Consider the following 12,610-nt stretch of genomic DNA (forward strand, 5'->3'; position numbering starts at 1 on the left):
CATGTGGGAACAGCAGACTGGGGTAAGGATTGAGTGAATATGTCCGTAAACACACCAGCCAGCTGGTCTGCCCATGCTCTGAGGACGCGGCTGGGGATGCCGTCTGGGCCTGCAGCCTTGCGAGGGTTAACACGTTTAAATGTTTTATTCATGTTGGCTGCAGTGAAGGAGAGTCCGCAGGTTTTGGTAGAGTGCTGTGTCAGTGGCACTGTATTGTCCTCAAAGCGAACAAAACAGTTATTTAGTCTGTCTGGGAGCAAGACATCCTGGTCCGGGACGGGGCTGGTTTTCTTTTTGTAATCCGTGATTGACTGTAGACCCTGCCACATACCTCTTGTGTCTGAGCCGTTGAATTGCGACTCTACTTTGTCTCTATACTGACGCTTAGCTTGTTTGATTGCCTTGCAGAGGGAATAGCTACACTTTTTTGTATTCGGTCATGTTTCCGGTCACCTTGCCCTGGTTAAAAGCAGTGGTTCGTGCTTTCAGTTTCTCACGAATGCTGCCATCAATCCACGGTTTCTGGTTTGGGAATGTTTTAATCGTTGCTGTGGGTATAACATCGCTGATGCACTTTCTAATGAACTCCCTCACCGAATCAGCATATTCGTCAATGTTGTTGTTGGACGCAATGCGGAACATATCCCAATCCACGTGATCGAAGCAGTCTTAAAGCGTGGAATCAGATTGGTCGGACCAGCGTTGAACAGACCTGAGTGTGGGAGCTTCTTGTTTTAGTCTCTGTCTGTAGGCTGGAAGCAACAAAATGGAGTCGTGGTCATTTAGACCGCTGCGTCACTCGGGAGGACCATCTTCTTGACATATTAACTTTGATCACCTGACAATTATCGGACGCATGAAACCTGCCAGGAAGGACCCCTCTGTCACTGAAGTTGCCAAGATGATGAGGAATGTAGTGGGTGATGGTCTGGTGATTGACTGCAATAGCACCTGTATTTAGCTTTTTAACTAGGCAAGTTTTCAGTTAAGAACAAATTATTATTTACAATAACGGCCTAGGAACAGTGGGTTAACTGCCTTGTTCAGGGGCAGAACGACAGATTTTTACCTTGTCAGCTCTGGGATTTGATCTAGCAACCTTTTGATTACTGGCCCAATGCTCTAACCACTAGGCATACCTTGTTGATCTTGTGAACTTCACATGTGAATGCAGAGCCTCTCAGTCAGGAAATGTGTGCAAGTACTTAAACTTTGCAAATATAGTGTTGTCAGCCAGAGGTCAGTCAGTGAATGAAACATGGCAAAAACTTGCTCAGGTGATAGTGGAGAAGAAATCAGACCTGCTTGATAGAAACAGTCTTAACTGTATTTTTGGACGAAGGTAGTACTGGTGTTGTCAATATGGAAAATGGTTATTGTTCATGTAACACCAGTAGCTTTGGGCAAAAGTGTGTCTGTCACAATGTTTATCACATGATAACAGAGGAGCAACCTGAGCATGAGGCTACATCAATCGAAGCTGAACCACCAAGCACTTATTTTTCAGCAACATGCCCACCACTGCTACACACACTGACCACTGCTACAGATACTGACACACAGACCATGCTTACTGAGCTTCACCAGTGGAGCACCTCTTCTCAGTACATGAGAGGGCCTACATAATTGCCTTTGGTAAATTTCCCTCTTGCGCATCAGCCCGCAGAATCACACCTCCACATCCATACAGATGGAGAATATATGGACAAAACACAGCAGGGTAGTCAGAGAAGAAAGGCAGTCAAGAATGTTAACACTGACACAGCGTTTGTTGTAAGATCGAATCCCCGAGCTGACAAGGTAAAAATATGTTGTTCTGCCCCTGATCAAGGTAGTTAACCCACTGTTCCTAGGCCGTCATTGAAATAAGAATGTGTTCTTAACTGATTTGCATAGTTAAATAAAGGTAAAATAAATAAAAAAATTGTGTGAGGACAGTAAATCAAATGTCTATGCGTTTATTAATGTACATTATTGTTACTGGTGTAGAGAGTAGGCAGGAGGCAGTCGCAAGTTTAGAACTACCTGTATACAAGACCCCTGGGAGCCAGAAAGAGGGGGTCAAATACTTATTTCCCTCATTAAAATGCAAATCAATTTATAACATTTTTGACATGCATTTTTATGGATTTTTTTGTTGTTACTCTGTCTCTCACTGTTCAAATAAACCTATCATTAAAACGATATAGGCTGATCATTTCTTTATCAGTGGGAAAACGTACAAAATCAGCAGGGGCCAAGGTGAGTCCAAAAATGTATTGTATGCTACCGCATAAATCATGCAATATGCAAGGGAGATATGTATACTGTAGCTGAGAAAGTAATACTAAGTGTATGTTGTGTAGCAAGCTGTTCGTAGCCCATGTGCCTCACCCTAATAATTTAGTCTATTTTCACCAACGTTGTATTGTAAACACATCGTTCGTCGCTGGTGTGTGCTTATTTGCCTATTACCTGTTTTAGAGAAATGTAATCATCGCATATTATAAGAGCTTTCATTGTCTGTTTGTATGTAAGAACGGCCTGTGTTCTGACTTCTGTCACGGTACATTTCAAAAGTTCTGAACAAATTGTTATACTGATTACCTGGGGGCAGGTAGCCTAGTGGTTGGAGCGTTGGCCCAGTAACCGAAAGGTTACTCGATCGAATGCCTGGGCTGTTTTGCCCCTTAAGTCCCTTAAGTACCCAGTGTTCCCCGGGCGCCGAAGGCGTGGATCAGCCTCCCGCACCTCTCTTATTCAGATTTTCCCCAAGCTGACAAGGTACAAATCTGTCGTTCTGCCCCTGAACAGGCAGTTAACCCACTGTTCCTAGGCCGTCATTGAAAATAAGAATTTGTTCTTAACTGACTTGCCTAGTTAAATAAAGGAAGAAATAAAATTAAAATATTTTTTTTAGTTTTTCAGTTCTACAACTGACCAGGTATCCCCCTTTCGCCCGTCGTCTCTCGCTCATTAATGACTGAAACGAAATTACGGATGGCCTCTTATCCGCTTGTCATCCCCTTATGCCATAGTTTGTACATCTCAATTGTAAGTAGGAACCATATTTGTTTAAGCAAGTCAGCCATATTAGCTATCTTTTTGAATGCATTAAAATTAGGCGGAATTAACAGTAGCAGTGGGTAAGGTGTTGGAACAGCTTTATGTAGGCACCGTCTGTCACCGTTATAGTGCAATTAATGTATTGCTTAGGCTTTGCTTGCATGCATCCCATTTTTTTGTTTGCCCCGCCAAGATTTACATACTAAAATCGCCACTGCATATATCTCATTGTATTTTTGAGGTAAATCTATTTCGCACCACCAGCGGGATTCCCTTTCAGGCTCAACAGGCTGGTGAAGCGAGCCAATCAGAAGAGGCTTTTACCAGCGCTGTGAACTGACCAATCAGCGAAGGAGCAGCATATTTTAGTTTCAACTAATTTATGCCTCATGTCCACAAGTTGAATATATCCGTCCTTGATGCACATGTGTCTCGCAAGGCTGCAGAATCGTTTGCAGCATTGATAATGTCATTTTCCCTGTGTCTGGGTTCGACCAAAGAGTCGATTCTACCGGGATCTCCATGCTAAAAATGTTGCATGGAGACACATTACCAATATGATTGAATTACCTGGTTAGTTGAATGTGAAATAATTAGCTGTAAAGTGGAAGATATGTGCTGGCAATTAGCTAAACGATCTAGCAAAGTGGTTAGCTTTGTAGTTAGCTGGTTTGGCTGTTTTATGAACGTCTGTTTGTAACAACGCACGAGTTGAAAATACGGAATTCTTGCGGTATACAGAACGCACCGCAGCATCACCAACCCAGCGTTGCGGACTGCTTCATTAACAATAAGACTTCAGCCGGAACACATAGTTTGCAACTTCTGGACATGAGGCTTTATGCGATTCTGCAAATGTAACGAAACAGAGGAGGACCTACCTAAATGTGTCCAATATAAACGTTCCAACGCGTTTTCCGTTTGGAGTAAACGGTTGCTACAGACGAAACGATTTGCAACAGAATTGGCGTAATGAATACACCCGAGGTCTCATTCGACACTTCCGATTTTGAACGAAAGGGGTGGCGGCAAATAATAACAACAAAGCGGGGTATGCAACGGGCAGACTCCCTGGTGAAACATATTTCTGACAGCCATTGCTAGATAAGTCTAGTAAGACAACCAGAAACACTTTGTTAAAAAAGAAAGCTAGCTAGCCAGTCTAACTTACATAAATGCCATTATGGAATCGAAGTCCGACCAACTTCTCATCGTGGTGTCCATTCTTGAAGGTAACGTTTGGTCAAAGTCAATCCGTCTTGTATTTTCTTTATTTATCTAACATTAGTACTACAATATTTACTAAGCGTATGTATTGTAGCTAACGTCAGCCAAAAGATACTGGTAGCTAGCTAGCTAATTTTCTCACTTTTGTTTCTGCAACGTTAACGTAGCTAGCTAGTTAGCTATCTTGTAACTTTAGTTAGCGAGCACAATACGGTAATGTTTGGTTAACGCCAGCTAGTTAACTGTTAAATCTAGCTAGCCTCATTTTGCTAGCTGATAAGCTTCTTATTGAAGTGGTTGGTTAGATGGCTAGCCATGGTGTACATTTAGCTAAGCACATTCTTGTATGCCACATAGAAGCTACAAACATGTCTGTTTGAAATATTTTTTGCTCGACCCAGGTCGTCAATTCCCAAAGAGCCAGCGCCACAACCTTATAGTACATGCAAAGTTTGATGGAGAGCAGTTGGCTACAGACCCTGTTGATCACAAGGAGCAGCCTCAGTTCTGCACAGAGTTGGCCTGGGAACTTGATCGCAGGACCTTGCACCAGCACAGGTCATTCATAACTACATACCTTCTCTCTAGATACTATTGATGCCCAGTTACTTAATTTTACTTTCATGATGGTTCATTTCCCTGCAGTTATGCACTTTGATTGCTGATGCACAAGGCTACTACTAGTACACATGCATGCAACTGAAGATTGTAATGTCAATGTTTTGTACCCCCAGACTCCAGCGCACACCCATCAAACTACAGTGCTATGCTGTTGATACAACCACATCTGTGAAAGAGTGTGTTGGATATATTATTCTTGATTTAAGATCTGTGCAAGAAATCAAACAGGTGAGCTCCTCCGGTGTTCTCTGAATATTGCTATTCTGCAATTCAAGATGTTAGCTATCAATGTGATACTGACTTTTTGCTAATTACGATTCATACATTGAAGATAAGTTCAAATAATATCTGTCACATGCTTCGTCAACAACAGGTGTAGACTAACAGTGAAATGCCTACTTATGGGTCCTTTTCCAACTATGCAGAGTTGAATAAATAGAAATGGTGACTAAATACACAGACAATAACGAGTAAATGTAACATGGCTGTACACAGGGAGTACCAGTACCGAGTCGATGTGTAGGGGTAAAAGGTAATTGAGGTAGCTATAGGTATGGGGTAAGTGAGTAGGCAACAGGATCAATAATAGACAAGAGCAGTGTATGTGGTGTGTGTATGGCGTCAGTATGCATATGTGTTGGGATGTGAGTCTGTGGGTAGAGTCCAGTGTGTGTTCCTAGTCAGTGCAAAAGACGGTAAGTCCAGGTAGCCATTTGATTAGCTATTTAGCAGTCTTGTTTAGTAGTCTTATGGCTTGAGGCTAGAAGCTTTTCAGGGTCCTGTTGGTTCCAGACTTTGTGCACTGGTACAGCTTGTCGTGCGGTAGCTTGGGTGACTGGATTCTTGGACACTTTTTTTTGGCCTTCATCTGACACCACCTGGTGTAGAGGTCCTGGATGACAGGGAGCTCGGCCTTAGTTATATACTGGGCTGTGCTCCGTACCCTCTATAGTAGAGGTAGACCGATTCATCGGAATGGCTGGTTAATTGGGGCCGATTTCAAGTTTTCATAACAATCGGTAATCATTTTTGGACACCGATTTTTGGACACCGATTGTGGCCGGTTACATTACATTGCACTCCACGAGGAGACTGCGTGGCAGGCTGACTACCTGTTATGCGAGTGCAACAAGGAGCTAAGGTGCTAGCTAGCATTAAACTTATCTTATAAAAAACAATTAACATAATACTAGTTTACTACACATGGTTGATGATATTACTATTTATCTAGATTGTCCAGCGTTGAATATAATCTATGCGGTGCCTGTTCATTTATCATTGAATCAAAGCCTACTTCGTCAAACGGGTGATTTAACAAGCGCATCCACGGAAAAAGCACTGTCTTTGCACCATTGTGTACCTAACCATAAACCTCAATGCCTTTCTTAAAATCAATACACAAGTATATATTTTTAAACCTGCATATTTAGTTAATATTGCCTGTTAACATTAATTTATTTTAACTAGGGAAATTGTCACTTCTCTTGCATTCTGTGCAAGCAGAGTCAGGGTAAATGCAGCAGTTTGGGCCGCCTGGCTCGTTGCGAACTGTGTGAAGATCAATTCTTCCTAACAAAGACCGTAATTAATTTGCCAGAATTGTACATAATTATGACATTGAAAGTTGTGCAATGTAACAGCAATATTTAGACTTAGGGATGCCACCCGTATTTCACTGGAAGAATAAACGTTTTGATTTTGAAATGATAGTTTCCGGTTTTGACCATATTAATGACCCAAGGCTCGTATTTCTGTGTGTTATTATATTATAATTAAGTCTATGATTTGATCGAACAGTCTGACTGAGCTGTGGTAGGCAGCAGCAGGCTCGGAAAGCATTCATTCAAACAGCAATTTCCTGCATTTGCCAGCAGCTCTTTGCTGTGCTTCAAGCATTGCGCTGTTTATGACTTCAAGCCTATCAACTCCCGAGATTAGGCTGGCAATACTAAAGTACTATTAGAACATCCAATAGTCAAAGGTATATGAAATACAATTGGTATAGAGATAAAGTCCTATAACGACAACAAGGGACTGGGAGACCAGCCACTGAGGAGTGGCTTCTGTTTGGCCACTCTACCATGGAGGCCTGATTTAATGGAGTGGTGCAGATATGGTTGTCCTTCTGGAAGGTTCTCCCATCTCCACAGAGGAACTCTGGAGCTCTGTCAGAGTGACCATTGGGTTCTTGGTTACCTCCCTGACCAAGGTCCTTCTCCCTGGATTGCTCAGAGCAAACTCTTTCCATTTAAGGATGATGGTCACTTTGTTCTTGGGGACCTTCAATTCAGCCAAAACATTTTTGGTACCCTTCCCCAGATCTGTGCCTCGACACAATCCTTTCTCTGAGCTCTATGGACAATTCCTTCGACCTCGTGGCCTGTTTTTTTTTTCTCTGACCTGCACTGCCAACTGTGTGACCTTTTTATATAGAGCTGTGTGTACCTTTCCAAATCAAGTCCAATTAATTGATTACACCACAGGTGGACTTCAATCAAGTTGTAGAAACCTCTCAAGGATGATCAATGGAAACAGGATGCACCTGAGCTCAATTTTGTGTCTCATAGCAAATAATCTGAATACTTGTGTTAAGATTTTTATTTATTTTTTAAATTACATCTTCAAAATTGTTTTAACCTGTTTTCGCTTTGTCATAGTGGGGTATTGTGTGTAGATTGCTGAGAAATGTTTTATTTAATACATTATAGCCTTATTCTAAAATGTGGAAAAAGTTGAGGGGTCTGAATACTTTCCTAACTGCACTGTGTGTGTGAGATGTACAGTACCAGTCAATTTTTTTTGTTGGTACTATTTTATACATTGTAGAATAATAGTGAAGACATCAACCATGAAATAACACACATATGGAATTGTGTAGTAACCCAAAAAGTGTTAAACATCAATGTTTTATATTCTTTGCCTTGAGGACAGCTTTGCACACTCTTGGCATTTTCTCAACCAGCTTCATGAGGTAGTCACCTGGAATGCATTTCAATTAACAGGTGTGCCTTGTTAAGTTAATTTGTGGAATTTCTTTCCTCAATGCTTTGGAGTCAATCAGTTGTGACAAGGTAGGAGTGGTATACAGAAGATTGTCATTTCCCAAATAGGGTTAAGTCCATATTATGGCAAGAACTGCTAAAATAAGCAAAGAGAAATGACAGTCCATTACTTTAAGACATGAAGCTCCGTCAATCCAGAAAATGTCAAGAACTTTGAACGTTTCTTCAAGTGCAGTCACAAAAACCATCAAGCGCTATTATGACACTGGCTCTAATGAGGACTGCCACAGGAAAGGAAGACCCACAGTTCATTAGATTTAACTGCACCTCAAATTGCAGCCCAAGTAAATGCTTGACAGAGTTCAAGTAACAGACACATGTCAACATCAACTGTTCAGGGGGGACTGCGTGAGTCAGGCCTTCATGGTTGAATTGCTGCAGAGAAACCACTACTAAAGGACACTAATAAGAAGAGACTTGCTTGGACCAAGAAACACACGCAATGGACATTAGACTGGTTGAAATCTGTCCTTTGGCCTGGAGTCCAAATTTGAGATTTTTGGTTCCAACCGCTGTGTCTTTGTGAGACGCAAAGTAGATGAACAGATTATTTCCGTTTGTGTGGTTCCCACCTTGAAGCATGGAAATGTGGTTGTCCTTTGCTAGTGACACTGATTTATTTAGAGTTCAAGGCACACTTAACCAGCATGGCTACCACAGTATTCTGCAGCGATACTCCATCCCATCTGGTTTGGGCTTAGTGAGACTATTTGTTTTTCAACATGACAATGACCCAAAACACCTCCAGGCTGTGTAAGGGCTTTTTGACCAAGAAGAAGAGTGATGGAGTGCTGCATCAGATGACCTGGCCTCCACCATCACCAATTTGAGATGGTTTGGGATGAGTTGTACCGCGGAGTGAAGGAAAAGCAGCCAAAAATTGCTCAGCATATGTGGGAACTCCTTCAAGACTGTTGGAAAAGTATTCCAGGTGAAGCTGGTTGAGAGAATGCCAAGAGTGCAAAGCTGTCATCAAGGCAAAGGATGGCTACTTTGAATAATCTAAAATATATTGATTTAACGCTTTCGGTTACTACGCGATTCCATGTGTTATTTCATAGTTTTGATGTATTCACTATTCTACAATGTATCCAAACTTTTGACTGGTACTGTGCGTCTCTTTTTGTTTTTTTGTGCCAGCACAATTTCACCCAGTCAAATTCCTGTACATACAAATGTATCTGATGAGACTTGTTTCATTGTGTCCCCAAGGCTCCTAAATGGTATCCCTTACTAAGCAGCAAGTACACCAAGTTGAAGCCAGCCATTCTGCTCACCATTGCACTGGAGAATGACACCAAACAAACAGAGTTGTCACTAGAACGATTCAAGGCCAAAAAAGCACCACCAAGACAAGGTGAGGAGTGTCTTCATAGGATGTGTCCCAAATGACACCCTTTTCCCTACATGGTGCACTCTGGTCAAAGGACTCTCATCAAATGAAGAGCACTATATAGGGAATTGGGTGCCATTTGGGATGCACAAATTTGAGATGGTGCCTTGCAAAAGTATTCACCCCACCTTGGCATTTTTCCTATTTTGTTGCCTTACAACCTGGAATTAAAATGGATTTTTTTTAATCATCATTTGATTTACACAACAGGCCTACCACTTTGAAGATGTAAAATATTATAGAAATAAGACAAAAAAACAGAACTTGCATAACTATACACCCCACCTTATGCAGAAATTACAGCTGCAAATTTCTTGGGGTATGTCTCTATAAGCTTGGCACATCTAGCCACTGGGATTTTTGCCCATTCTTCAAGGCAAATCTGTTCCAGTTCCTTGAAGTAGGATGGGTTCTGCTGGTGTACAACAATCTTTAAGTCCTACCACAGATTCTCAATTGGATTGAAGTCTGGGCTTTGACTAGGCCATTCCAAGACATTTAAATGTTTCTCCTTAAACCACTCAAGTGTTGCTTTAGCAGTATGCTTAGGGTCAATGTCCTACTGGAAGGTGAACCTCTGTCCTAGTCTCATATCTGTGGAAGACTGAAACAGGTTTCCATCAAGAATTTCCCTGGATCTCCACCTTGTCCCTGACCTGTTTGGAGAGCTCCTTGGTCTTCATGTTGCCGCTTACTGGTGTTACAGAATGTGGCCTTTCAGAACAGGTGTGTGTATATACCTACTGAGATCATGTGACACTTAGATTGCACACAGGTGGACTTTTTATTTAACTAATTGTGACTTCTGAAGGTAATTGGTTGCACCAGATCTTATTTAGGAGCGTCATAGCAAAGAGGGTGAATACATGCACGCACCACTTGAGTTTTTTTTATTTTTTGGAACACGTTTTTTCCATTTCACACAAAATAGTCCAAATTGGTGAGGTATGTCCATTACATTAAGTAAAAAATCTATTTAAAGCTATAAACATGTATTTAGATTGTGATGCAACAAAATAGGAAAAATGCCTAGGGGGATGAATACTTTTGCAAGACACTGTAGATAAGTTATAATATATTACTTGAACACGTTTGGGAGATTAGGCTATATTTGGTGTTTTAACAACTGTCACCTGTTTTTGTAGGTTCTCCTGTGTTGAGTAACCTTTTGCCAGAGAAACTAGAGGCTGTTCTGAAAGAGGATGAAGGATATCACCAGATTGGACATCAAGATTATTGCACTGACTTGTTTGTTTTGTCTGTTACCGTGGCCTTTGCTACCAAGCTTGAACAGGTAAAGTGCTTCTTCACAAGCATTGTGTAAACATATATGTAGTAGTTACTTTTCAATAGCTAGGTTTCCATCCAGTTGGCAACAGATTTTCATGTAGATATTCTATAATCCGCATAAAAACAGTATGCACTTTTTCCCACCAGAGATGTTTCCATCAAATTTACTTGTTGCTGTGCGTGATGGTGTAGTGCACATAAAAATACATTTTGTGGTTAAATTCCCATGTATCAAATAAAAAATACAAGTTTAAATAGGTTTCCGTCACATTTTCAACTACTGATGGTTTCTCACAAAAAATGTTGCTTTATAGACCGAGTGTGCCCGCTCTGGTATTGGCATGTGCGCTCTAACCACCAGTGGTATCTACGTGCTGTTGGCTATAGCACATGTATAGCCTACACAATAATAATGATGATGATATTATTATTGACAAAGAGCAAGATAATTTCTTTGGTCTAACAGCAGCCAAGCAACGATGATCGTGTCACCAGAATAGTGTGTGTGTATATATATATATATATATATATATATATATATATGTGTGTGTTTTGTGTGAAATGTTCATGAAAAGTCTTCTTGCTTTCCCAAAGACCTTTTTCAATTAAACGTTAACTTCAAAGTTGCCTAATGCTTCCCTGGCACAATTTTATGATTATTTTTATCAATCCGGTGGGTATTTGTTTAGCAAATTCTACTATAATGTGTGCTATAAGCACTGCTAAACAGCAGCCTCTTGCTAGGTGTGAATTAAAGGGTAACTACACCCAAATATCAGCATTTCTCAGATTTCTTCCAGACCTCAAAAGCGGTCTACTGATGTGGTTTAAGTATTGTGCACTTGGATCATAATTTTTGGTTTTCTGTAAAAAAAAATTAGTGTGATTTTGAGAGCGAAAACCTGAAACAAATGGTTAAATGGAAGCCCACGTTATCTTGAAAAATAAGGTTATGTGCTTTTTTCTGTTTTACCCTCTTGAGCTGACAGCCTTGGGGCGATATTTGCATACATTGTCAATGCCTCGATAAAGTATGAAGAGGGCCATGAAGACTAGACTAGGCTCTCGAGTGGTGCAGCGGTCCTAAGGCACTGCATCAGTGCTAGAAGCATAACTACATACCCTGCTTTGATCCCGGGCTGTATCACAACCGGCCGTGATCGGTAGTCCCATAGGGCGGCGCACAATTGGCCTAGCGTCGTCCGGGTTAGGGGAGGGTCTGGCTTTGGTATGCCGTCATTGTAAAATAACTGACTCGCCTAGTTAAATAAAAATAGGCTACCACCTTCTGCTACTCTATATACTTGTGGAAAACACTGAGGATTCAAAGATGACCGCAATGTACACTAATGCTGAAAATATTAACATAAACATTAGTCAAACTTGACCCCAGAATTTGTATATAAACGATAAGTAATGTCTTTACGAAGGATTGCCTGCTGCATTCAAACAACCAACCTACAGCACTAGTCTAAACTTGACTTGCGTCATCTGTTATCACTTGGTATTAAGGGATAAACATGGTAATGCTTTCACTGATTGTATATAAAGGAAGATAGTTCCTAAATGATTGTGCTTGCTTTGTTATCCAACTGATCTTGTCCTTTGTCATCCTGTGAACACCGTTCATTGCTGCTCGCAGCTAGATTTAAATATGTATTCTGTAGTTCATTCCGGTATTGCAGGTGTGCATTGACAGTGATTTGTTTGCTTGTGTGTTTCAGTTGATTCCCAGTACGATGAAGCTGGTCGGTGAAGGGTCTGAGTTTTTCTTCTATTATACCCTGCTGGGTAACGACATCACCAGTGAACCTTTCCAAAACCTGATTAGCCCCAGCTTTGAGCCAGAGAGGGCCTCGGTCCGAATCCGCAGCAGTGATCCGGTTCTACTGGCCTTTCTCAGCCTGCAGCCCAGTCTTCAGGTGCTGTGCTGTCTGTCATGCTCTCACGTGCTAACGTGACGCAAGTAGTT

General features: G+C 41.3%; 1 protein-coding gene across 2 annotated transcripts in view; it reads left to right on the forward strand.

Moving 5' to 3' along the window:
* The first annotated feature begins 3,728 nt into the window (after positions 1 to 3,728).
* Positions 3,729 to 12,610, forward strand: part of cep120 (centrosomal protein 120) — a 57,993-nt gene continuing 49,111 nt past the window's right edge. Inside the window, exons 1-6 of one of the 2 annotated variants that reach the window (XM_029638653.2) lie at positions 3,729 to 4,277; positions 4,674 to 4,830; positions 5,007 to 5,121; positions 9,168 to 9,312; positions 10,494 to 10,642; positions 12,363 to 12,560. In XM_029638653.2, coding sequence (XP_029494513.1) covers positions 4,229 to 4,277; positions 4,674 to 4,830; positions 5,007 to 5,121; positions 9,168 to 9,312; positions 10,494 to 10,642; positions 12,363 to 12,560 — 813 coding nt within the window. In that variant the 5' untranslated portion in view covers positions 3,729 to 4,228. The remainder of the gene's footprint in view (positions 4,278 to 4,673; positions 4,831 to 5,006; positions 5,122 to 9,167; positions 9,313 to 10,493; positions 10,643 to 12,362; positions 12,561 to 12,610) is intronic. The other variant, XM_029638652.2, reaches the window with a different exon arrangement.

The sequence above is a fragment of the Oncorhynchus nerka genome, linkage group LG27 (assembly GCF_034236695.1).
Source record: "Oncorhynchus nerka isolate Pitt River linkage group LG27, Oner_Uvic_2.0, whole genome shotgun sequence".
NCBI classification, from domain to species: domain Eukaryota; kingdom Metazoa; phylum Chordata; class Actinopteri; order Salmoniformes; family Salmonidae; genus Oncorhynchus; species Oncorhynchus nerka.